The sequence below is a fragment of the Balaenoptera ricei genome, chromosome 9 (assembly GCF_028023285.1).
Source record: "Balaenoptera ricei isolate mBalRic1 chromosome 9, mBalRic1.hap2, whole genome shotgun sequence".
In the NCBI taxonomy this organism is placed as follows: Eukaryota; Metazoa; Chordata; class Mammalia; order Artiodactyla; family Balaenopteridae; genus Balaenoptera; species Balaenoptera ricei.
In genome coordinates, this window is record NC_082647.1 from 28,569,385 (window position 1) to 28,595,883 (window position 26,499).

The window sequence follows — 26,499 nt, forward strand, 5'->3', positions numbered from 1 at the left end:
CCCAGGTACCTGGTACCCAGGTGTTTCCAATGTGCAGACCAGATTGAGAACCACTGCCATAGGGCTCTTCCAAAGAGTCTTTACATTAGTCAGGTTCTAGTTTTATCCTCTGTTTCCTTCAGATTTACTTGTTTTCACTTTCCTGAAAAATATAGGTAAAAATCTAAATATCAAGTTATAAAGGGTTACATTTCATGGAGAGGAATTGTTAAAGGCTTCTGGGAGTATGAAGGAGTGGATTTCAACTGGAAAAGCAAGGAACACTTAAATAAGAAAATAACATTTGAAATGGAACTACTGGGTTGGGACGGAGGGCATTCTCATGGAGGGAACAGTGAATAACAGTGTTTTTTTAAAGAAGTTTTGAGTGTCATGTAGAATTTCGGTTTAGGAAAATGAAGACCGGGAATTTTGCGGGTAGTTGCAATAATCCAGGAGTTGATAAGATGAAAATATGAATGAAAACAGTGGCAGGTGAATTGGGTGAGATGAATAGAAGGTGGGTCATGTCCAGGATAATGTTCTTTGATCTCATTTTCTGATGGGAATTTTCTACTTCATTTCTTACTGACCACAGTCACAGTGGTTTCAAAACTTGCCTATACCTGTAGCTTTCATCTTCAGTTTAGCAACACATAGTGGATACAGAAGAGAAGGGTATGGGTCAGAAGGAGTTGAGAAAAAGAGTCAAGGATGACTCCTTGGTTTCTGACCTGGGCCAGTAGGAGGTGATGATGTCATTCATTGAGGTAGAAAATACAGTTAGATGAAGTAAGTTTAGGGTGGAAGGGGAGTTCAAATTTTTAGTATGCCGAATTTGAGGAACCCAAAGAACTTATAGGTGCTGTTCATTACACAGCTGAAAGTATAGGTCTGTGCTAATTAAATGAGGTACTTGGAACAATATAGCAAAAGGCAGTACTTAGTTGTTGTAATTTATTAACAAGACAATTCACGTTAATTGTAATTTACTATTATGTGAAATTTAATGTTACTATTTTGGACCTGTATCTCCAATTACAAAGTTGTATGGCTTTTTCTCTCAAATGTGTAGCAGCCTGAGTGAGGCTGATGGCTGTGAAAGTGGCGATGAGGTAGTTGTGAAAATAGCAGCTACAGTATACCAGGGTACCGTTACACGCACTTAACAGGTAGAAAGCCACTTAATCCTAACAGTAACTCTGAGGTAGATGTTATTAGTACCCCCTTCTTCAGATGAGGAAACTGAGACCCAGCCAGGCTAAGTAACTTGCCCAAAGTTAAACAGCCAGTATGTGGCAAAGCCTGTATCTGAACTTGGTCTGGTTCCACAGCTCCTGGTCTTAACCACTAGACTACAGGTAGCTTGAAAAGCTACTTTTTAAGTAAAGGAGAAAGTGTTTAGGTAAGTCTAGTGTTGAGGACTTCAAGGATGGGGCCTTGGAAGAAAAATCCCAGCTAGAGGCGTTGAGAGTGCTAGCAGCAGGGTGGTTAAAGTGATAACTCGTGAGATCTCAAAATAAATAATTAGGAAAGAGGAGTGTGGGCAGGTGAGGGTGTGGGTAGGGTATGTCTGACTGAGTGAAGAAGGACACTTAGGCTCTAGGAAAGGATGCTTCCATTTAGGAGGTACTGATTCTGGAATTGGTAGTTCTCTTGTGTAAAAACTTTAGTCAGAGGGGTTTTATAGAGCCTTCCTTTCCTCTGAAGTTGGAAAGGGGCAAAAAGTAATTTTTATAATTCTCTTAATAATGTCAGTTTGTTTTAAAAGTTCAGGCCTAGGAAGCACAGTTGCCTATTGAAAAGAACACCAAGCCTTTACATCAGGTGGCCTGCACATTCATATCCTTGCCCCGGGGCAGAGCATCTCGGAACAGTGGTCCCCAGACCGGCAGCGTCAGCATCACCTGGACTTGCTGGAACTGCACATTCTTAGACCCCACCGCAGACCTGTGGAGTCAGGAACTCTGGAGGACCCAAAAGTCTGTTTTAACAAGTCTTCTAGCTGATTCTGCTGGACCTTCCAGTTTAAGAACCTCTTCTGTCGCAGAGGGTCAGTTCACTTTCACAGAAGGATGCATCATACAGTTGTAATCAGAAATAGCGTAAATGAAAATAATTGTGAATTTTAAAGCATGACACAAATAATAGTTGCTGTTAAGTTTTCTAGAGACACATTTAGGCGTATTTCAGGTATCCAGCTGCTCTGATTTATGCATGGCTTGTGCATTAATGCTTGCTCCTTTTCTCTCCCAGTTCTGGTTTCTCTGCCACCACTATCACATTGCCAAGGGAGTTGTGAGGAAATGAATAGATTTTAGACGGTTTATGAATTTCAAAGTAGAAAGATAGAAAAAAAACCTGAGAAGCAGAAACAGCTTAGGGCAATCCATGCACTGGACTGAGTAGTCCGCACTGGAAAAGGATAGTGTTTAATACCACCTGTTCACTAAAGGTCTGAAAATAACATACTAAAACAGTGGGCTGTAGATGAAATTCAAAAAGGAATCATGTAAATTCCTCGGTTTGGATCCATAAAACCAGCTTCACAAACACTGGAGGGAGACTCAGTTTAGTATCTTTAACATTGTAGCTGAAAGTAAGTGCAAGAGGAGCACCATTGAGCATCTAAGCAGGCCATCTTAAGGTGTGTGGCCTTTCCTACTGCATTAATAGCAGTGTTGCTTCTGTAACTGGAATTGCTGTCCTTTTCTTCACATTAATGGTGAGATTTTACTTATGTGCCAAATTCACTGATGAATCATTTCATGCATTCATTCATTAAATATTGGTTTGCCCTGGAAATACAGGGGTGGATAAACCCAGTGCCCTCATGGAGCTTACTTTCTACTTTCTAGTGGAAAGAAATTATAAAAAAAAAAATTTAATTTATTGAATAGTTATAAGTGCTGTGTAGAAAAACAAAACAGGATGGGAATTTGTCAGAGGCAGAGTTGCAGTTTTTTTGTTTGTTTGTTTGTTTTTTTAATTTATTTATTTATGGCTGTGTTGGGTCTTCGTTTCTGTGCGAGGGCTTTCTCTAGTTGTGGCAAGCGGGGGCCACTCTTCATCGCGGTGCGCGGGCCTCTCATTATCGCGGCCTCTCTCGTTGCGGAGCACCGGCTCCAGATGCACAGGCTCAGTAATTGTGGCTCACGGGCCCAGTTGCTCCGTGGCATGTGGGATCTTCCCTGACCAGGGCTCGAACCCGTGTCCCCTGCATTGGCAGGCAGACTCTCAACCACTGCGCCACCAGGGAAGCCCGGAGTTGCAGTTTTAAATAGAGAAGGCTTTGTCAAGAAGATGAACAACTGGACAAAGGCCTGAAAGGAGCAAGGGCCCTGTGCTAGAACACAGAGAAAAACTGGGGCATGTGCCAGGAGAGCCCTCACTCTTCTGGTTGGTGAGGGGGCCCTGTCATCTGAGGAGTGTTTAACCTGGAAGGTTGAAGACAGTGTTAGCTGACTTGAACACCTGAAGAATGGCCTGGGGAGAATTTAGATTGTCTCTTCTCTTACAGGGGTTACAAGTAGGTAAGAGAGTGACAGCTAAAAGGAGAGTGTTGGCCCCTGTAAACAAAGAACTTTCAGGTAGTGGGTCCTGCCCATAGACAGGCCATTGCCTCCGAGAGCCGAGAGTTTCTCTTCCCTAGAGGAGTTTGGTGGTTTGGATGTCGTTTTGATGGTGGTGGCAGCGGCGGTGGTGAGGGAATTCAAGCTCTGGAAGGGTGACTGGATTTATACCTTTGAAGTCTTGCACAATCCTGAAAATCACATGTTGAGATTAAAATCATTGTTATTCCACCCATAGTTGCCATCTGGTGGAAAAACAAATAACTGCAAGGTATCGTTCAACAGATATTTAGCGAGAGTCATTATATGCCAGGGAAATGTAGTTCAAAAGGTTTGGGGTTCATTTTTCTTTGACTTAACAGAATGTTTGCTTTTAAGATTGATTTACTTTCCAAAAATTCTTTTTTCATTTTGGAACTTTGTCTGCTTGTAGGCTCTTGGCTTATAAGGAGCAAATCACTCGCAATTCTCAAGATTCATGTTTTATAAACCTTCCATCTCTGAAAGGACAGTAGCTCATTCTCTGGTATGCTGATAGTGTTGTGGAAAGTATAATTTGGTTTTTAGAAATATCTTCTCCCAATTTCTCTGTCAACGTGAGGACATCATCCATCTTCTCAAAAAAAAAAAAAAAAAGTTTGAGATGATGTATCGGCAGCAAAGGACCTGTATTATTTTCAATCCATTGTGGATTATTTTGTAAAAACACAAGATCATGCATTTCACTCATTCTGAAATGTATAATGAAAATAATTTGGACTGAGGGAGGGGACGGATAGTTATGTGAAAGAAGAACTTGAGTAAAATGTTATTTGTGGAATCTAGATGGAAGGTAAATGTCGGAACAAAAGAGATCGTTTGCTGTGGGTTTTAGCTTAATGATTTCTTCACATTTGATAAAGGAATAGGATCAGTTAAGTCAGTGATTTTCAAACCACTACAGACTTTTTTCAGCTTTTCTGTATGTTTGGACATTTTCATAACAAAATGTTGGTACAAAATCATGTATTGGGATGTCATGGCAATGCCACGTCACTGCAAGTTTCTACAGACATACTCTCTGTACTTGTCGGGGGACAGGTAACAATCCATGGCATTGGTCCACGGATCACACTTCGCATAACTGATTAAAAGCTTATTTTACTGTATTATTTCATATAATACTCAAAACACTGTTTGAAAAAAGGGATATAAATTTCCTATTCCATCAGTGGCGAAACTGACCGAGAACAGTTGAGTCTCTCAGCTTGTGTCACACCTTGAACACTCAGGTCTGATTTCCTTCCAGGTTTTGGTACATTCTTTCCTCGTCGAGAGGAGAGCAGTGCAGCAGACGTGAGGGTGAGGTGAACTGCATTACGCAACCGGGGTTGGAATATTGTAAAGGTGGCAACAGCCCATTTTCTTCTATACAATAAAGATAAATGATTTTAGGGATTTACTGAACATTAGGTAGTATAAGACTGTAAATGTAATATACATTTAAAAAATTTACTTTCTATATCATTATAATGAGGGCAAACCGCCCCCCCCCAAAACAGACAAACAAAAAACCTCTTCATAGAATAGGCAGAACAAGGCAGCCCAACCCAGGAGCTTTCAGAGTTTTCTAAAATTTTCTATAATACCATGAAACATCGAATGAAATAGGGGAAGGGTGAGGGGGGATGGATTAGGAGGGGGTGATGCCTTCTTTCACTTTATGTATGCATATAGAAATTGACTTCACAAATTTACATTTATCATGCTCCCTTTTCCACTGTGAACATGATCATTTTTCCCGTTAAGACTTTCAGTCTGTGCAGATTGGAAGCCCAGCTAGTGCTCAGTGATCATGCTTCTCTGTTTATATTTGTGCTCGGAGTGAGTGGTTTGGTAAATTCTTCACTTTCTGGCTCTGTAGTTACAGGGTTAAGGAGAATTTGCCATCGGCTTAGGGAGATTTAAGCTAATCATTGAGTTGGAAGATATCTATAAAGGAAGACTAAAGGATCTGCTATGAGCTAATATTAGAAGAAAAAAGTTTTATAAAAACCTTGTAATATTGATGATGGGAAGAGCATGTGTATTTTTTTTCCCAAAAAAATAGTCTTATACTTCTCAAATCACATTTATGTTCATTTGGATGTAAACTCGCCTCAATTCCTACCTGCAGACAGTGCGAGAAGCCTTTGGTAGTTTAGGGGGTTTAGATTTGCTTTAAGGGCTTTAGAGTTGATATAAGGGATTTAGATAAGTTATAAGGCAGGGTCTTTTGTGAGCACCTGCTTCCTAGTTTACAGATAAAGGTCTAGACATATCACTTACCTATATGTTTTTTTAAAAGATTGCTATCAGTTTTAAGGTATGATTTCTTAACATTTGAAAAGGGAATGGGATTGGTTAACTCAGTGGTTTCTAAACCTTGGGAATTCATGGATAAAAAAAAAAAAACACCAATGTCAAATATAGCCTCTTATTTTTTTGCCAAGAAAGATCATTAACCACTACAACAAAAAAACTAACCCACAATCTATTGTTAATAACATTGTATTGCATAGAAGTGACTTGTACTTATGATTTCTACTGTTAAAATATGGAGGAAATTTAGCTTTATTAGAATTACTTTGTAATCTTTATGTTCATTTCTTTACATTGAATCAGTGAAAACCTCATTCCACACTGGTCAAAACTCCCCCCCTTTCGGATTTAATAACTTTCCAAAATCCATTATGACTATAAGGACCTCATTATTTTCCGTAAAATTTGAATATCGAATGATACCAGACCCTGCAGAGGCTTTAAAGGTGCAGTTCTAATGCAGTTCATGGTCTAAGCAGGGGAGAGATGCATTGATGCTGTACAGAATTTGCTTGCTTGAGGACAGGTATATTTCATACCTTCAGAGAGGACGGGAAGTGCTAAGAAGGCACAGGATGAAGACCTGGCATAAGCTGGGGAAAACGTCACAAAGGAGCAGAGGATACCAGGAGTACATTCTACCTCCTCGTTCTCTTCATTCTATCGGCTCCTTGCTCTATCCCTCTCAGTTTAATGAGCCATAAGTTGATCAATCACCACACTGGATTGCATGGTCTGGGCTTAGATTTTCACTCCTTTACAATCTGGCTATGTGACCTCGGACAAGTGTCTTTACCTCTCTATGCTTTTGTTTCTTACCTTTAAAACAGATACTAGCACCTACCTTATGTGTTTGAGGGTTAATATATATAAAGCCTCTAGAGTAAATTTTAGCTGTTTTCAAAATGCAGTCTTGATCATGTGACTCCCTGACTAATATTTGGATGGCATTCCCTGCTCTGGGGATAAAGACCAGATACCTTTCCAAGGCTTATAAAGCCTGTCCCTTCTCTCCAATCTCTTCTCATACCACTGTAACCTCATTCCCTTCACTGAAGCCCGCTGAGACCAGCTGTGTCCCACCCTACCCCATGGTCCCTTGGTCTCCCCTCATTTCCCAACTGATTCCTCTTGGTCTTCATACCTCCATTCACCTCCTCAGGGAAGCCTCTGTGACCTCCTCAAATAGATTCAAAGTCTTGCTACAGACTCTTATGGTGCCAGAAATGCTCAGTAGTATACATCAAGCTGCAGTCATTTTAGTTCGTGTAGTTTGTTTCTTCCACTATAAGTTCTGTGAAGGCAGCAAACCCATGTCATTTTGCTCACCAGTAAATCCCCAGCACTGAGCACATTGCCCAGCAGGGAGTATGTTTTGATAAATATTTATGGAACAAGTGGATGAGGTACGGTAAGGGGGAGGAAGCTTGTAGAGAATGTCAAAGGCTAAACAAGTGGTTCCCTTTATTGGAAGAGAAAATATGTTCCCAGGAACAGTGGAAGAGAAGGCTGGAAAGGTAGGTTGAGGGAGACTTGGATGGGTGAAGAGACTGGCACAACAGGGTGCCAACAGGGAATAATCCACTGACTGGCTTTAGGCGTAAGAAGTGACCAATAGGAAATACTGGTATTTATGCCAGAAAACTGGGAATTATTTGATATCTAGTAAAATCAAATTCATCAGTGTTACAAAAAAATTGATCATGAATTGATAACACCTGAAAAATAGTTTAAGAAACTGTTTCTCCATGGGCCACATAGATTATTAGAATTATTAGACAATATTTTATTTGTCATTATTAAGGAGAAAATGGCACCTCTTTGAAGTGGGGCTCTTGTACTTTCTCAGCGTTTTCCTGGCTGAACACACGTTGGCAGCCTTCCCAGGAACCATCTCATAGATGACCACAATGATTTGGCAAGCAGATAATGTTTTTCTCATCGTTATACAATCCTTTTAAGTCAAAGAAGCAATGCATGTTTCAGATCAAAAGCAATATGTGAACAATAAGTACTTTTTTAGAAAAGTGTATTTGAGGTTTTATTTGGACAGCTGAGCAGACTTACCCTTTGCAGACACAGCTGCTTGTTGTGGTATCACCACATTTCAATTTTGTTATTAGTTCACCATGACTTTAAGATATTCAGTAACTTCTTTGGTCTCTAAGCTGAGCAGGTGAATGGGAAGGGTGGCAGTTGGTGGTTCTCAGAGGGCCCACGTACAAGTTAAAACCCAGTAAAATGTGGAGAAAGGTAGCATATGTGGTATATTATTTTTCTGATGTCCGGATCGTAACACCCCACCCTCACCCTGCCACGCCAGTTGTGTATTCAATTGGTTGTGTATTCAGTGGCCTTTTCACAGGGAGGTCACTGATTGGTAATTCCACATGTGTTGGCCAGCACCCAGCAAAATATATGGTGTGCAGGGGTGAACCCTTGGTAGGAGTGGGGTATAGTGTGGTGGAAGAGTGGGTAAGAAGAATAAAGAAATGTTGCTTTTGGATTCTAAAGGCAGGGATTCAGTCTCTGTTCTCCCAATAACTTTGTGATCTTGGGCTGGTCACTTCTCAGCCTGACCACTTCATCTGTAAAAGAGAATGACGTTAGATAGCCTCATCCACCAGAAGGCAGACAGCAGAAGCAAGAAGAACTACAATCCTGCAGCCTGTGGAACAAAAACCACATTCACAGAAAGATAGACAAGATGAAAAGGCAGAGGGCTATGTACCAGATGAAGGAATAAGATAAAACCCCAGAAAAACAACTAAATGAAGTGGAGATAGGCAACTTTCCAGAAAAACAATTCAGAATAATGATAGTGAAGATGATCCAGGACCTCAGGGAAAAAATGGAGGCAAAGATCAAGAAGATGCAAGAAATGTTTAACAAAGACCTAGAAGAATTAAAGAACAAACAAACAGAGATGAACAATACAATAACTGAAATGAAAACTACACTAGAAGGAATCAATAGCAGAATAACTGAGGCAGAAGAACGGATAAGTGACCTGGAAGACAGAATGGTGGAATTCACTGCTGTGGAACAGAATAAAGAAAAAAGAATGAAAAGAAATGAAGACAGCCTAAGAGATCTCTGGGACAACATTAAACGCAACAACATTCACATTATAGGGGTCCCAGAAGGAGAAGAGAGAGAGAAAGGACCAGAGAAAATATTTGAAGAGATTATAGTCAAAAACTTCCCTAACATGGGAAAGGAAATAGCCACCCAAGTCCAGGAAGCGCAGAGAGTCCCATACAGGATAAACCCAAGGAGAAACACGCCGAGACACATAGTAATCAAAGTGGCAAAAATTAAAGACAAAGAAAAATTATTGAAAGCAACAAGGGAAAAATGAAAAATAACATACAAGGGAACTCCCATAAGGTGAACAGCTGAGTTCTCAGTAGAAACTCTGCAAGCCAGAAGGGAGTGGCATGATATACTTAAAGTGATGAAAGGGAAGAACCTACAACCAAGATTACTCTACCCAGCAAGATCTCATTCAGATTCGATGGAGAAATCAAAAGCTTTACAGACAAGCAAAAGCTAAGAGAATTCAGCACCACCAAACCAGCTCTACAACAAATGCTAAAGGAACTTCTCTAAGTGGGAGACACAAGAGAAGAAAAGGATCTACAAAAACAAACCCAAAACAATTAAGAAAATGGTCATAGGAACATACATATCAATAATTGCCTTAAACGTGAATGGATTAAATGCTCCAACCAAAAGACACAGGCTTGCTGAATGGATACAAAAACAAGACCCATCTATATGCTGTCTACAAGAGACCCACTTCAGACCTAGGGAAACATACAGACTGAAAGTGAGGGGATGGAAAAGATTTTCCATGCAAATGGAAATCAAAAGAAAGCTGGAGTAGCAATACTCATATCAGATAAAATAGACTTTAAAATAAAGAATGTTACAAGAGACAAGGAAGGATACTACGTGATGATCAAGGGATCAATCCAAGAAGGATATAACAATTATAAATATATATGCACCCAATATAGGAGCACCTCAATACATAAGGCAACTGCTAACAGCTATAAAAGAGGAAATTGACAGTAACACAATAATAGTGGGGTACTTTAACACCTCACTTACACCAATGGACCGATCATCCAAAATGAAAATAAATAAGGAAACAAAAAAAAAAAAAAAAAGAGAATGACAATGGAGAAAGAGACAGGGTGATGAGGAGGATGAAAGGAGATAATATATGAAGAGCTCTAGGGAGACAGAATATCTGCTCATTGGCGGGTGTGTGGATACACTAAGTTCCCATGGCCACTTCTGTGCCAGGATGGCCCCTGTTATGTGTTCCCTGGGCAGAAGTTCATTGAGGATCCTGGGGCCTAGAGCAGAAAGCTGGCGTATGTGCACGCTCGGCTTGGAGAGCAGCATCTAGGACTAGCCTTTGCACGTGGTCACACTTTACCTGCCTTTAACTTGATAACTGTTCTTATGAAAGGACACAGGATTAAGACAGTTGATATCTAATGAGACTAAATCCATCATTGTTACAGTTTCATAACTGATAACATCTGAAAAATTTAAAACTGTCATTTCTGCAAGAACAGCACAGATGGAGAATTAGACAATATTATGTTTTTGGACAATAAACATCTTATTTTTCTCACAAAACTAGTTCTCTGTGGCATCACTCATTGTGCCTCCTTCCCTCTGAGATATCTTTCCCTCTCCTGTTCATATGGACAAGGTTTGTGTCCTATACTTTCTTCTGTAAGCATGTAGCTGAAACTCAGTAAACCATACTGGTTAATTGTTTACAGTATGCAGTTGCATGGAGGTGGAGATACAGTGGTGAATGAAACAGTCTTTGGCTTCATGGAGCTTACTGTCTAGTGAGTAAAAAGTAAGACGGTTGGGGCTTCCCTGGTGGTGCAGTGGTTGAGAATCTGCCTGCCAATGCAGGGCACACGGGTTCGAGCCCTGGTCTGGGAAGGTCCCACGTGCCGCGGAGCAACTAGGCCCGTGCACCACAACTACTGAGCCTGCGCATCTGGAGCCTGTGCTCCACAGCAAGAGAGGCCGCAACAGTGAGAGGCCCGCGCACCGCGATGAAGAGTGGACCCCGCTTGCTGCAACTAGAGAAAGCCCTCGCACAGAAACGAAGACCCAACACAGCCAAAAATAAATATAAATAAATAAATTAATTAAAAAAAAGAAAAGTAAGACGGTAATAGAATTTTCAGTTAAGTATTACAGTTACAAAGTGACTTTAAAGGAAAAAGAAAGGGTGCTAGGATTGCATACAAACAACATAGGATATGGCTGATTCAAGGTGATTCAGGGAATCACTGAGGGTCAACTGAGCAGGGATCTGAATAGTTGCTAGGAGGTAAGTTGGTGGTGGTGAGATGGACAGTGTGAAATTTTTGAAGGAAGGATGGTGGAGGTCGGGGCATGGACATTGAGTGAGAGAGAGATTTGTGATGAAGCCAGAGTGTTAGGTAGTTAGGAGCCAGTTGAAGTGTAGGGCCTCAGAGGCCTTGCTGATGACTTTTGGTGGAAAGTCAGCAAAGAATTTTTAAGCTGGAGAAGAATTTAAACGGCCAGATTTAAAAAAAAAAAACAAAAAAAAACGATTAACTTGATACCAGTGAAGAGGATAAGTTGGGGAAAATGAGAGTAGAGTGGCTATCAGGAAAATTTCTAAGGCAGGAAGACCACTTGAGAGGCTGTTGTTCTTAGCCAGTTGAGTCACAGTGAGGGGCAGGAACAGCTTCCGTGGGGTGTGAAGAAGTGAGGAAGGATTTCAGAGGAATTCCAGGGTGAGCAGGATCAGCTTAGTGACAAGGTTTAGTGACAAGTTGTATGTTGGGAAATAAACATGGAGGAGATGGTGGAGTTGAGAATGGTTTCCAGGTCTCTCCAGGAGGGAAATAGGTATTGATACTCATTGAAGCAGGTAAGCAGGAGGTCGAGCAAATAATGGGAGAACTCATGAATCCCATTTGAAATTTGTTAAGTTTAGGGTGTCAGGGGGACGTGTCAGGAGAGCAGATGGGTGGTATTGGAGATGCAAGTCTGAAGCTGAAGTGAGATGAGGAGGGGTTGGTGGATCACCCTTTGTGATGGTGTTGGGATTGGGAACATGTGCAAAGTGGAGCACCTCAGACCTAACGATGGATGGGATGGAACCTTAGCGAGGACACAGGGAGGAACAGCCTTCTGATGATGGTAGGTCTTCCTTTCTCCTCCACATCTAGGGCCAGGAGGGCTGTTCCTCATTCCTGCTTTCAGATCATTGCTCTTCCTCCCTCAGGCGAAATCTCTTTTGCCTTCTGGAGTGCATTCCTGTTCACTATTACCACTTACTACACTTTCAGTTTTTCGGTGTTTATCCATCTCCTGGTTCCTCTCCCATGGGCATCCGTATCTTAGGAAACCTGTGATCCAGGTGCCTATCTAAATTCTCTTCTTTAGCCTTAGAGGATTCAGTGTCTATAGATAATCATCACTTTTTTCAACAAACCTTTATTGATCCCTTACTCTAGGCGGGCACTGTGTTAGGCACTGGGTTCACTAGAAAACAAGACAAAGTCACTGCTCTGGTGGCTCTTATATTTTGGGGTGACATACAGTAAATACATATCTGGTAGTGCTGTGTGCTAAAAAGAAAAACAGAGCAAGATAAAAGGGTGTGATAATGAATAGGGGGAAGAGGTGGGGCTTCCTCTGAGGAAATGATGGTACTGACACCCACGTGAAGTAAGGGCGTAAACCATGTGGATATATAACATGAATATGATAGAATACAGTGTAAACCATGTATTCTCTATTGCTGGTAACAATTTATCCCTAAACATACCAGTTTAAAACAGTAAATGCATGTTATCTCACATGCGTTTCTCAGGATTAGGAATCTGAGAGAGGCTTAGCTGGATGTTTCTGCTCTGGGTCTGTCGTGAAGTTGCAGTCAAGCTGTCTGCTGAGATCGCACTCGTGGCTCAATTAGTCATGAATTTGCTTTCCAGTCCACTCCCGTGGTTCTGGGCTGACCTCAGTTCATTGAGGGCTGTTAGACCGAGGGCTTCAGTACCTTGCGTCACAGCGGCTTGCACCCCCCGGGCATGTGATGGGAGAGCGCACTGCAGGCTTCCACAAACTAATCTCAGAAGTGACGTACCATCACTATTTTCTGTTATCCATACCTTAAGCTGCCTCTCTTTCCTGACTTGTCTCCCTCATTGCCTACATGTCGTTTCCCAGTTCAGCTTTTTGCCTTCCTCTCATTTCCCTTTTCATCCAAGCTTTCTAGAAGGACAGTTTGTATTGGGTTGGCCATTCATTTGGGTTTTTCCGTGAGACGTTACGGAACATCTTATGTAACGTCTTATGGGAAAACCCGAACGAACTTTTTGGCCAACCCAATGTTTGCCGTCTTAACTTTATTACAACTTGTCCTTTTCTCCTTCTGCAGATCAGTTCCTACTCTTTACCACTCTACTATCTTCTCTGCCAAAGGTGACCAGATGGTGGTAGAGACAATCAAATTTCTGCTGATTTGAGCTGATTTCCCTTGTGGTACTTGATTCTCTTTCTCTCAGGACTCTCCCCCTCTTGATTGCTAATGTGTCATATTTTTCCTTCTACTTCTGACATTACCAGCCTCCCCTGGATCCAGTTTTTCTGCCAGCTTTGTAAATGTAGGTATTTCATGGAGTTCTGTTCCTCACTCTGTTTTTACTATACTTGGTCTTCAAAGCTGACCTCTACCAAAACTAAACTAGTAATCCAGGACCATGCCCCCCATATACCCACCACCATTTACAAACAACACACACACACACACACACACACACACGTTGTTCCACCTGTATTCTTTAATTATTTTTAGCTAGTGGAATCCAGACACCCCAGTAAAAACTGTGAATCATATTTTCCCTGCCTTTACACATTCTGTAACTCACCAGGATATGTTGATTGTCTCCCAGCTGTCTCTCCTCTGCCTCTCTCTCTTTAGCCCATGAGTTGCCCTAGATCAGGCCCTTAGTGCTTTTCACCTGGTCTCCAGATAACTGATCCCAATCTCTTTTCTGGTCAGTTGTCATCTACCCTTGATGCTGCCCCCAGTTATTTGTCTAAATCGTGCTTCTCAGTATTTCAGCACCGAGGTTACCTAGCCATCATCGACTCCTGACCCACCGGCAGAGCTCAGATTTCCTTGCTTGGCACACACTGCATTTGGCCATCTGGTCTCTGTTGGTCTGATTGGCACAACTTGTGTTCCATTCACCCTTATATTTGATGCTCCTGAAGTATAAAAATTCTTATGTTTCCTTCAAAAGGTCATGCAATTTTATGCTTCTTGCTTTTTCCCTCTTTTATTTTCCTGAAACATATTTTCTTCTCCCTTTTCCCCTTACTCAACCCACAGGTCATTCAAATCACAGGTCCTTTGTCCTGTTCCCCTCTCCTCCCCAACCGTGCCCCCCAGATAACAGAGTTAATAATTTCCTTTTCTTTCCCCCCACCTTTGCATAGGTCTCTGTGATTGCTCCTGCCCTCTGTTTTACTGTGTATCCTGTCTCTCTCAGGCGGTGTGAGCTGTTTGAGGGCAGGGTCTTTGGCTCATTTGTCTTTATGTCCCCAACACCTAGCAGAATGCCTGACATGTTGTTACCACTTTGTAAATGTTGATTAAATAGCATGCAATTGGACTGAGTTAGTATGGCTTTAGGTATGGTTTTACAGAGGAAATTAAGACTCCAAAAACCTAAGTTCATCAGCGCCCTTGCTTCAAAAACACTGTTTGGTTACTTGGTAGAATTTAGCACTGACAGACAGAAGAGGTTGAAAAAAATGAAATGCCTCCTAACTTAGAGTATTAGATATCAAGCAATTAAAAGGTTTTCTGAAGCCAATTGTAAGGCATTTATGTTGTGCTTTAAAAATATTTTGCCGTTCCAGCTTTATACAATTACCAAATTTTTAAAAGTTGTTTCAATTTCAAATATTTTCTCTTAGATATAATGTCCCATGCAGCATTTCAGTATTTCTGTATCACGGTGCAATCTGGAGACAGAAACCACACGATAATTGATCAGGGAAAATTTGTTATAAACAATGAGGGGTTGGCTACAATGGGCAGGGGAAACTAAAGAATATAGGAGTAGCAGGTACAGGGAGCAGAGTACCCAAGGAAGGAGCAAACCTGGAAAAGGCTGGGGTCCAGACCTCATTGGAGAAGATGGGGCGTATCCTACCGGATGGCAGGCCAGTTCACTGCAGTGCCGCACTGGTAGGACTCACGGGAGCCTGCCTTCTGCAGTGCTGCACTGCACAACTGCCCGGGAATCTGCCGGTGTGGGCGCGCCCTGCGAAGCCCTCCTTGGGGTCTGCAGAGAAGCTGCCTGCCCCGGGGATTGGTGCCACGTGCCTCCAGGTATAAGAAGAGAACCGGGAACCAGGGCCCTTCCTCCTCCAGTGTCCCTCCAGCACCCTCTAAAACTGTACCAGTGCCAAGGCCACAGGAAGACAGCCCTGGAAAGCAGTGGATTGACGACTGGCGCAGCCCGCCCCCTCTGACTACGGGGCCTCCGTACGTTCCCATTTAACAAGATACAGCTGTAACGGAAATTAGAAAAATTATGTCCGTATAACATTTATCTTGAAGTCCAGTGCCCAACGAGAGTAGTTCAATTAGATGAGGATGAGAAAGAAGATGGAGAGACCCCTGTGTGTTTAGAGGTAGTTAAATGGCATTTTTAGATAAAATATTAAATATCTAAATTTTATTTTCCTTCATCTAAATAAATTAAAGACACTATTCTTATACTTGGGGCTTAAGAATTAGTTTTGGCTTAGAAACATAAAAAATAAGAGTCTCTTTGACTGTAATTGAGCCACAGCTAGTAAAAAGAGAGGAAGCACTGTGTGTGTGTGTCATGCATGTTTGCTAGTGTAAAATTCACCACTCCTAATTCAGTACGTTAGTTAACCAAAATATTCAAGAGTCAGAAATCCCCTCTGGCCATTGAGCAAAGATAGAAAACAATATTTTGTACGAATGGTCTGAAAAGAGGAGAAATTAAGTGGGGAAAAGGTTTGGGACCTGGTAGCTGAGATGCCAGTCACTGGGACAAATGAGGCTGCTTTGCACAGACCACACATGTTGTTTGCCCACATGCAGACAGACGTGGTAGTAGCATTAGAGCAAATAGTGGGGTCATAATTTGGGAGTACCTCAGTATCATGAGTCAGTTCTTAGGGAAAAGATTGACATGAATTTTTGTTCCATAAGCCATAACAACAGATATAACTCATGGGGGCTGCATTAAATAGTCCTACAGGTTCTTTGGAAGAAGTTTTTGTTATTATAGGAAGAAAACAGGAATAAAATCAGTCTCATATGACCCATAGAGGATTCTTAGGAATATTGATGACAGAATAGATGTTTCATGAATCTCGGCTGATACTTGTTGATATTTGGGTCTGTGACTTAGAAGAAAGGAGAGATTCGAGGCCAAGTCTGATGTCCCTTGCACAGTATGACCTTATTACTTATTACCCATCTCTTCCTACCCATTTCAAAACTGTCTCTCTCCCTGGTTGTCATCGTTTGTGTTTTATTTCTTACTTGATATTAGTGGACAGCTAAAAGTTTTAGAGTTTGCTTTCTCATCATCGATTTTTCCCAGCTATGAGAAGTGTGTGAGGAGTTGGGGAGCTAGTGAAGTCAGGAGTAGGGACAGGTGTGTACCCCCCAGCTGTGGAGTAGTTTTGATTAACAGTTATACCCAGAGGGTATTGACTTGGATACTAGACTTACCACACTTTTGGCCTTCAGATTTTCAAACAATAAGGGACCTTCTCCTTGCTGAAGAACTAACCAGAACTCCCAAGTACACATTGGGAAGTTGGGTTCATATCTCCAATTACCTTTTCAATCAACTCTTAAGGGTTTCAGTTGTAGAGATCCCCATGACCTTCAGGTGGGGAGCGTGTAGGTCAAGGTTGGATCATCTTACAAGTTCCTCAAGACTCATTATTTTCTCTCCTAAACATTTCAACATTTTAAGAGAGATGATTTGGAGCCTCCAGTTTGTCATTAGTTAGTGCGTATTATGAAACATTTGAACCGTTGTGGAATGTTTGGTGTGATAACTCTTGGATTCCTAAAAGCAGTTGGTGTTAGTGTCCATGCCTAATTGTAAGTGGGTTTTTGTTCTCTTTTGTTTTTGTTTTGTTTTCAGGTTTTTCTGAAGAGTGATCGAGTGGCCAGAATGGTTCAGAGTGGAGGGTGTTCTGCTAATGACTTCAGAGAGGTGTTTAAGAAAAACATAGAAAAACGTGTGCGGAGTTTGCCAGAAATTGATGGCTTGAGCAAAGAGACAGTGCTGAGCTCCTGGATAGCCAAATATGATGCCATTTGCAGGGGTGAAGAGGACTTGTGTAAACAGCCAAACAGAATGGCCCTAAGCGCTGTTTCTGAACTTATTCTGAGCAAGGAACAACTCTATGAAATGTTTCAGCAGATTTTGGGGATTAAAAAACTAGAACACCAGCTTCTTTATAATGCGTGTCAGGTAAGTGATCATGATATTTCCTATTCCCCTGACTCACAGAATGAACACCAAGTCTTTACAAGCCTATGAAGATGTACTTTACTTTCTCTAATCACTTTGTTTGAAAAGGTGAGTGAAATCGAATTTTAATATGTCAAATAATGACATTTGGAAGAAGCTTTGAAAGAATTATTTGATAGGAGAAGAATATCTGTGCATTTTATTCAGTAAGTAATTGTTCCATGTGCCCTATTTTAGGACATCAGATTTGTACCTATTGGGTGTATGTGTATGGGGCATGCCCTGAATAGTAAAGTGAAAATCGTCTGTTATCTGAAGAAGCTTGGCAATTTATAATAAACAGGTATTCCTCACTGCAGAATAATTTTTCATAAAGGTATGATACTCATCTTCAGAATTTTATGGAAGTGACTGAAATTTCAAAATTTTTTTCTTTAACTCAGCCAGATAGAAATGAATTGAAGAAGACTGCTAAACTAGGTAATTTAGAGGTGACAGAGTAAATAATCTATTTTCTCTTCAGTTGTTATTTTAATCATACATATGAAAAACTGAGTAAAATATCATGTTTGTTCCATGTCTTTCATCTTTAAATCCTATGATTTGTCTAAATGCATTCCTTCCTTAGTTGTATTTTGTTTGCTTATTTTAGAGCTATAAATTATTTAACTATGCCCTAATATACAATTTAAATTGACAAAATTCTGGCATTTTAAAATTCCTGTGTTCATTAAGAGTCACACTTCTATAATGTACATATGTTTACATTTATTTTAAATCTTTTTGCAAATCTACTTCTCAATTTCTGTATTCTATGTGTATCATTTACTTTGCATTACTAATTTGTGAATCATTTCCAATGAATAAATTAGCAGAGTTAATTAATGGAAAAGCAGTGTGGAACCTTAACCCTGTGAACAATTCATGCTTTCACTATGATTGTTTTTAGTGTATTATTAAACCAGGTGGTGGTTTTGATAATATTGGAGGATCACTGTACAGCCAAAATCTTCCATTGTAAAAGAAACACAACTGGGACTTTGTATTTTTAATGCAGCAGTAGCTCACTTGTATAGTTAAATATTGATGAACATAATTTATTAGTAAAATTCAGATTCAGACATTGAGTAGATGTTTACCGAGTATTCAAGCCAAAAACTTTGCTAGGTGTTGGGGAAACCAACCTTAACTAAATAAAATATTTGTTCTCTATGTGCTGAAGTCTTAATAGAGCAGGTAGACCTCTAAAATAAGTTATTACAGATGCAGTAGAATTTATCCTGAATGCTACAGGGTCATAACATAAATTCCTGTGGACCTACGAGTTTATTTACTCAAAATGTACTAAAATTAATCTTTTGTTTACTTTTAAAGATCACTTCTACAGCAAGGGTTTTGACCTCCTGGTTTCTGTCCTCTGTGATTTGGAACATACTGGGTTGGCCAAAAGGTTCATTCGATGTTTTCTGTCAGATGGCTCTAGTAGTGCTTAGTTGTCTTTAACTTCATTCAAAACAGTTTTGTTAGATTGTATTGTGACAGCTGTCATAGCAGCATGCATTTAAAAAAAAACTTATCAAAATTGGTGAATTTTTGTGTAGCCATTTTAATATTGAAGATGGAAGCAAAACACATTTTCGGCATATTATGCTTTATTATTTCAAGAAAGGTAAAAAAGCAACTAAAACGCAAAAAAAGATTTGTGGAGTGTATGGAGAAGGTGCTGTGATTGAATGTGTCAAAAGTGGTTTGCAAAGTTTTTTGCTGGGGATTTCTCGCTGGACGTTGCTCCACAGTCAGGTAGATCAGTTGAAGTTGATAGCGATCAAATCAGGACATTAATTGAGAACAATCAATGTTATACCACATGGGAGGTAGCCGACATACTCAAAATATCCAAATCAAGCGTTGAAAATCATTTACACCTGCTTGGGTATGTTCATTGCTTTGACGTTTGGGTTCCACATAAGCGAAAAAAACCTTCTTGACCATATGCCCGCATGCGAGTCTCTACTTAAACGTAACAAAAACATTTTGTTTTTAAAACAAATTGTGACGGATGATGAAAAGTGGATACTGTACAATAATGTGGAACGGAAGGGATCGTGGGGCAAGCGAAGTGAACCACCACCAACCACACCAAAGGCTGGTCTTCTGTGTATATGGTGGGATTGGAAGGGAGTTCTCTATTATGAGCTCCTTCCAGCAAACCAAACGATTAATTCTCAACAAGTACTGCTCCCAATTAGACCAACTGAAAGCGGCACTCGATGAAAAGCATCCAGAAATAGTCAACAGAAAACACATAATCTTCCATCAGGATAATGCAAGACCACATGTTTCTTTGATGACCAGGCAAAAACTGTTACAGCTTGGCTGGGAAATTCTTTTTTTTTTTTTTTAGATTTTTTTGATGTGGACCATTTCTAAAGTCTTTATTGAATTTGTTACAATATTACTTCTGTTTTATGTTTTGGTTTTTTGGCTTCAAGGCGTGTGGGATCTTAGCTCCCTGACCAGGGATCGAACCCACACCCTCTGCATTGGAAGGCGGAGTCTTAACCACTGAACCATGAGGGAAGTCCCTTGGCTGGGATGTTCTGATTCATCCACCGTATTCACCAGACATTGCACCTTTGGATTTCCATTTATTTCGGTCTTTACAGGATTCTCTTAATGGAAAAAATTTCGATTCCCTGGAAGATTGTAAAAGGCATCTGGTACAGTTCTTTGCTCAAAAAGATAAAAGGTTTTGGGAAGATAGAATTATGAAGTTGCCTGAAAAATGGCAGAAGGTAGTGGAACAAAAACAGTGAATATGTTGTTCAATAAAGTTCTTGGTGAAAATGAAAAACATATCTTTTATTTTTACTTAAAAACCAAAAGAACCTTTTGGCCAACCCAATACTTCTAGTTCAAATCTCTATCTGTAATAATGGTTTTATTTTTACCTTCAGTTCTATCAGTATTTGCCTCATGTTTCTTGATGCTTTGTTAGGTTCATACACATTTAGCATTTAGCATTGTTATGTCTTTTTGTGGAATTAACCCCTTTATATAAAGTCCCTCTTTGTCCCTGATAATCTTTTTTTTTTTTTTTTTTGAAGTCTACTTTGTCTCAAACTAATATGGCTACTTCAGCTTTCTTTTGATTAGGGTTAGCATGGTGTATCTTTCTCCATCTGTTTATTTTTAACCTGTCTGATTCTTTGTTTAAAGTGGGTTTCTCGTAGACAGCACATATTACCTCTGGTTTTTGTTTTTGTTTTTGTTTTTAATCCAGTCTGACAATTTCTGTCTTTTAATGGGTGTGTTTAGACCATTTGTATATAAAGTGATGTAGTTGGATCACATTCTGCAGTCTTTTTAAGTGTTGACTCTTTTTTGCATTTGTTCTTTGTCTCCCCTCCTTTTTCTGCCTTCTTTAATTTTAATTGAACATTTATATGATTCCATTTTGTATTCTCTTTTGATTTACTACTTATCTTTTTAAAAAGTGTGTTTAGTAATTGCCCTAGGGCTTACAATATGTATTTTAAAATAATCTAAGCTTACCTTCAAATAACACTATAAGGCTTCAAGTGTAGTACAGCTCTCCCATAATAGAGAATTCTCAATTCCTTCCATCCCTTGTGAAATTTCTGTCATTCATTTCACCTATAATATGCTCTATTCACCAAACATATTGTTACTACTCTTGCTTTAAACAGATAATTTTTAGATAAATTAATAAGAAAAATAAAAGATATATATGTGTGTGTGTGTGTATATATATATATATATAATTTCACCTTCATTTATTCTTTCTCTGACACTTTTCTTTCTTCATGTAGATCCAAGTTTCTGACCTACATTATTTTCCTTATCTGAAAAACTTCTTTGAACATTTTTTGAAAGGCAGGACTACTGATAATGAACTCCCCCAGTTATTGTATATCTGATAAATTCTCTGTTTCTTCTTTATCTTTGAAGGATAATTTCATTAGATATAGAATTAGCTTTTTTTTCTCTTTTAACATTCTAAAGATTTCACTCCATTTTCTTGCTTGTGTGGTTTCTGATGAGTAGTCCGATCAAGTTCTTATCCTCGATTCTCTGTAAGGTGTTTTGTTTGGTTTTTTGTCCTCTGGCTTCCTTTAATAATTTCTCCTTGGCTTAGTTTTCTGCAGTTCAAATATGATATGCCTGGGTATGAGTTTTTTGATATTTCTCCTGCTCGGTATTTTCTGAGCTTCCTGAATTTAGGGGTTGGTGTGTGTCATTACATTTGGAAAATTCTCAGCCATTATTAATTCAAACGTTCCTTATATCCTATTCTCACCTTCTCCTGCCAGTATTTTAGTTATATTTGTTATGTCTAGTTATGTTACTCGCCACAGTTCTGGGATGTTCTTTTCGGTTTTTTGTTTGCTTTTTAGTTCTCTTTCTCTTTGCATTTCAGAGAGGGAAGTTTTGGCTGACCTTCAGGTGTCCTGATTCTTTCCTCAGAATCAGCAAGTCTGCTGATAAGCCCATCGAAGGCATTGTTCCTGTCTGTTAGTGTTTTTGATTTCTAGCATTTCCTTTGATTCTTTCTTAGAGTTTCCACCTCCCTGTTTATATTATCCATCTGTTCTTGCCTGTTTTCAACTTTTCCATTACAGCCCTTAATATATTATTTATGGTTACTTAAATTCCTTGTTAGTTAACTATGTCTGTGTGACATCTTAATCTGCTTTGGATGCATGATTTGTCTCCACAGACTGTGTTCCTTTTTCTTTTTTTGCCTTTTGGCATGCTTTGTAACTTTTTGTTGAGAGCCAGGCATGTTGTATCAGGTAAGAGAAACTTCGGTATATTTGCCTTTAGTGTGAGGATTTACGTTAATCTGAATGGGAGGTTGGCTGTGTTTAATGTTTGTTGTAGCCACAGGCACAAGAAGCTTCACATTCTTCTAGTGTCCTTGTCTTTTTCTCCTGTCTTGACTTTGGGCTTCCCTAAGTATTCCTCTTCAGAGAGTCTGTATCTGCGGCTCTTTAACCGCGATCGGCTGTTCTTCTGGAGCGATGCTGGTGTTGTGGTAGGGTGCCGGGGAGAAGGGAGTGTTCATTCTACCATTTGGTAAAGTCTCAGTCTTTCCGTGGGCCTGTGTCTCAGGGCTGTAACTTGCACAAGTGTTTCTAACCTTTGTCCCCGAGTATTGTTTTCCTTCTCACCCACATCTCTTATTTCCTTCCCTGGCTAAAGCATCCCCCATTTGTTTCCTTGAAGCCTTGTCTCCTGTTCATGCTGGGTTTTTTGTTATTATTATTATTTTTCAAATAGACAAGACAGGAAGGGTGCAAAGGACTGCAGAGGGCAGCCTTCTCCTCCTCCAGCTGGAATAAGTTTTCAGCGTTTTCTTCTAACAAAGTCTTTTCCCCTTTGTTAGGGAAAAGACTCTGGGAGGTATAACAGTGGCTCTTCTTCCCCTCTTCCTGCCAGGTTCACATGGGGAACCTTCTTGGATCCTTACCATGAGAACTTGGTGGGGTTACTGAAAGAAAGCCCAGGAAAGTGTGGAAGCCCCTTTATGATACAACACCAGGAGTTTCTCACTCTCTGCCCTCAGCTTCCAGTAGTTTGTCCAAATTACTAGTCAAATAAGTGGTTCTATTTTTCTGGCACCCACTGATTTCTGCTTTAAATGTAGTAACTCTCTGTTTTTCCTGTGTCTCCAGATATTGGGTTAGTGGTTTGCCCTGAAAGCTCAGTTCTCTGATAAATGAAGAAAAGTCATTGATTTTCAGCTTGTCCAGCTGTTTATTGTGAAGACAGGAGGCATGACTTCTCCTAAGCTCTTTACGTATCTGAGCTGAAACTAGAGTTCTCTTCAGCTCTGAGATTTGAAAGAAAAGCTTAAAGATTTTTTGATTAACTTAAAGAAATTACAAAAATACTCATAAGTAAGGGAAGAGCTTTCCTTTGGAATAAGAATCATTTTACAGAAATTAAGAAAATGGATTGTTGAGAAAAATAGCTGAGGTTCTTTTTTTCCCCTCGAGGACCTGTCTATCTTGTTTGTTCTTTTGTTGTCTTTCAACAGAGTTTAAAAAAGAAAAGGCTATAGAAATCACAGAAGATAGCCTGCCCTTTATAGGGAAGGAATGGTGTGAGGAGAGGAATTAGTAGAGCAGGGCTCAGGGAAGCAGCTTGGTCTAAAGCTAGCCAAGCTGCAGGCACTTGGCTCCAGGTACGTGTTGGTGGAATTTACTCCACTTTCCCTGTGTCTCAGGAAAGGCTTTGAGGCTCTTGCTCACTGTAAAATTCTTGCTTCTGTATTTATTTACCCTGTCTGGTCCCTTGTTTTTGCCAACAGTGTTCTCCTAGGAAATCTCAAAGATGTTTTGTCGCTTCAGGGTCAGAAGCTCAGGATAGGAAGCTGCTCTGCTGAGATGTGCAGGTTGGCAACGGACAGACAGCCCTTGGGGACTCGGAAAGGAAAGGACGTGAATGAGGAGGGAGCAGTGCCAGGGCTGCCACCCGAAGCTGGCAGGAGCCTCACGTGGTTTTGTAGCCCTTGTCCCAGAGCTGTAGGTTTAGCATCCAGAATGGAAAAACAGGAAGCCGTCTTCTGAAGAAGCATAGGTGTTTATATTACTTCCAGTCAGAGCCAAGAACTTATTAATTTCAAAATTAAGGCATTTAAGAGTTTCCTTTAGGAAACTCTTAAAAGCACTAATTTAGAAGATAGCATGTATAACAATTAAGTTATGAAACCAGGGATAATTGAAAGAAAAATTATTTACATGTTATCAGAAAAACATAAGAACAACCCACATATGTCATGGATTAGTTCTTGTGCTATTGAAACTGCCTGTCAGATTTTGGATTCTTTGCTTTGAGAATATTGTGTTTGCATAGGTGCACATTCATAGAACAAAATACTGAGAAAAAATGAAAAAAAGAGGCAAACTGTACATTCTACAATGAGTAACATAACAATACCAGAATCTGAAATTGTTAGCCATCATTTATTTGAATCAGGATATTAAATTAACAGGGGTGAAAGAAGCCCAGTCTGTCAGAAGAGAGTTTAATTTCAGAATAACTTGAAGGAAATGCAGTGAATTTCAAATATATACAATCATACTTTTAGAGAAATGAAGTTAGTTGATATTAAAGCTATGTGTTTTATAGTCTTAAGAATAATTTTTATTTCACATATTTTTGAATTAAAATATTGTTACTTAAGTGGTACCAGTAATGAATCAGCTTTCCTTGAACAGAAATGAAATGTTTTTTAAAGATTATTTTAAAATATGACAAAGCGTGGTACACTATGTTTAAATCAGTTCGTTAGCCCATTCTCTGTAATCATGTAGAGAATACAGATGGTAACATAGAAAGGAGATCTAGTTATTTGCTAGCTTTAATTTTTTTCAAAGGAAGCACTCTTGTAAATGCCATAGTGGCGTGGTAAGTCCCTGGCTCTACCTTCTTGAGGTTGAGATGAATGCAGTATTGGGGAGAATTGTGTAATATTCAGGTGTGTCGTGAAGAGGGTTACCAGGATGAGAAGATGCTAAGTATTCTGTGGGGGGGAAGGGGTGAGCATGTGCTGATATGGAGATGTGAGGCAGCCCCTGGCATCTGGGGGGAGCTGCTAGTATAAGGAGGGCTGGGTTGGGGCTGTGGTTTGAGGCGACATTAGCACATGTGGGTGTGGCTCTTGTAGATTGCAGAGACACACAATCCTAAATGACCAGAGTCTGAGTAGTGGAATACATAGTACCGTATATACTGTCATTCTCCTCCTTCTACCTTTTAAGAGGACTGATTAACTGAATTTTACAGCCATCTAGATCCTGATCTTTTCTGCCGAAAGCAATCTTCATTAATCTTTCATAGTCTCCTTCCATTAACTGAAGAAAGTTTCACCCATGTTTACCCAAGAGTCAAAGCAAAGTTACCTGGAACCTTCCTCTCTAAATACCGCTCCCCCTGCCCTCACCAAATTCCTTATATTCTGAAGACTGTAAGAACTGTGTTAAGTAATATTACAGAACTGGTTGTGTGTTTGTAAGGAATAAGCAGGAATATTTATGAATGGTTAAAAAGTATAGTGTTCAGGTTTATGATTCCCTTCCCCTAGAAATCTCAAGCTTTGGAGATTAAGCACTTGAGGTCTAGGAATTTTTAAAAAATCAACAGAGGCAGTTGCTGTGCTTCTTGCCCCTCTCACTGTGAAAGTCTTCCCCCGGAAGTGCAGGAACCATGAGGCATTATGTTCTGAAGACCCCCTTTCACGGTGTGTAAAGGGAAAATAGGGAGAGACATGTGAATCCCTCAGAGGAAATTGGTATCTGCCTTTCACTGCTGTCATCTTTTTTCTCAACTAGTATCATGTGATTGATAATACATTTTAACATAATTTGTCTACTTTGGCAGAAATATAAAAGCCCATTCTACAGAGACAGTTACATTTGATAACAAAAATCACTTGCAAATCAGGAAAATAAAGCTGAGGAAATGATTGTTAGCAAGGTATATCTTTCCTGTGAGTGTAATTTTAAATCTCAAAATGTTTGAGGAAAGTATTCAAGTGAATGTCATTAAATGGCAATTGTAATGTTTTAGGAAACAGCAAGGAGAAACTGAAGACCTTAAGACTGATTGGATCGTATAATACCTGACTTTTGAAATTCTGGAGTTAATGATTAGCTATAGTATTTATATACATATTCACTTCTATTTTTTAAAATAAATGTATCATGATATATAATTGATGAATCTGATTTCAGTTAAATAAATTTGAATCTGATTAGTAATATTGAATCAGTTTCCTCTCTAAAAATTGTTTTTATTTTTTAAAAATATCTTTATTGGAGTATAATTACTGTACATTGGTGTGTTTCTGCTGTATAACAAAGTGAATCAGCTATACGTATACATATATCCCCATATCCCCTCCCTCTCACCCTCCCTATCCCACCCTCCCTATCCCACCCCTCTAGGTGGTCACAAAGCTGCTCTCCCTGTGCTATGCAGCTGCTTCCCACTAGCTGTCTATTTTACATTTG

General features: G+C 39.8%; 1 protein-coding gene across 12 annotated transcripts in view; it reads left to right on the plus strand.

Annotated features, from left to right (window-relative positions):
- CADPS2 (calcium dependent secretion activator 2) overlaps positions 1–26,499 on the plus strand; it is a 555,896-nt gene that overhangs the window by 180,751 nt on the left and 348,646 nt on the right. For 11 of the 12 annotated variants that reach the window (XM_059933509.1, XM_059933503.1, XM_059933501.1 and 8 more), the window contains exon 3: positions 17,126–17,458. The exons of the other annotated variant lie outside the window; for it this stretch is intronic. In XM_059933509.1, coding sequence (XP_059789492.1) covers positions 17,126–17,458 — 333 coding nt within the window. The remainder of the gene's footprint in view (positions 1–17,125; positions 17,459–26,499) is intronic. 12 annotated transcript variants of the gene reach the window in all.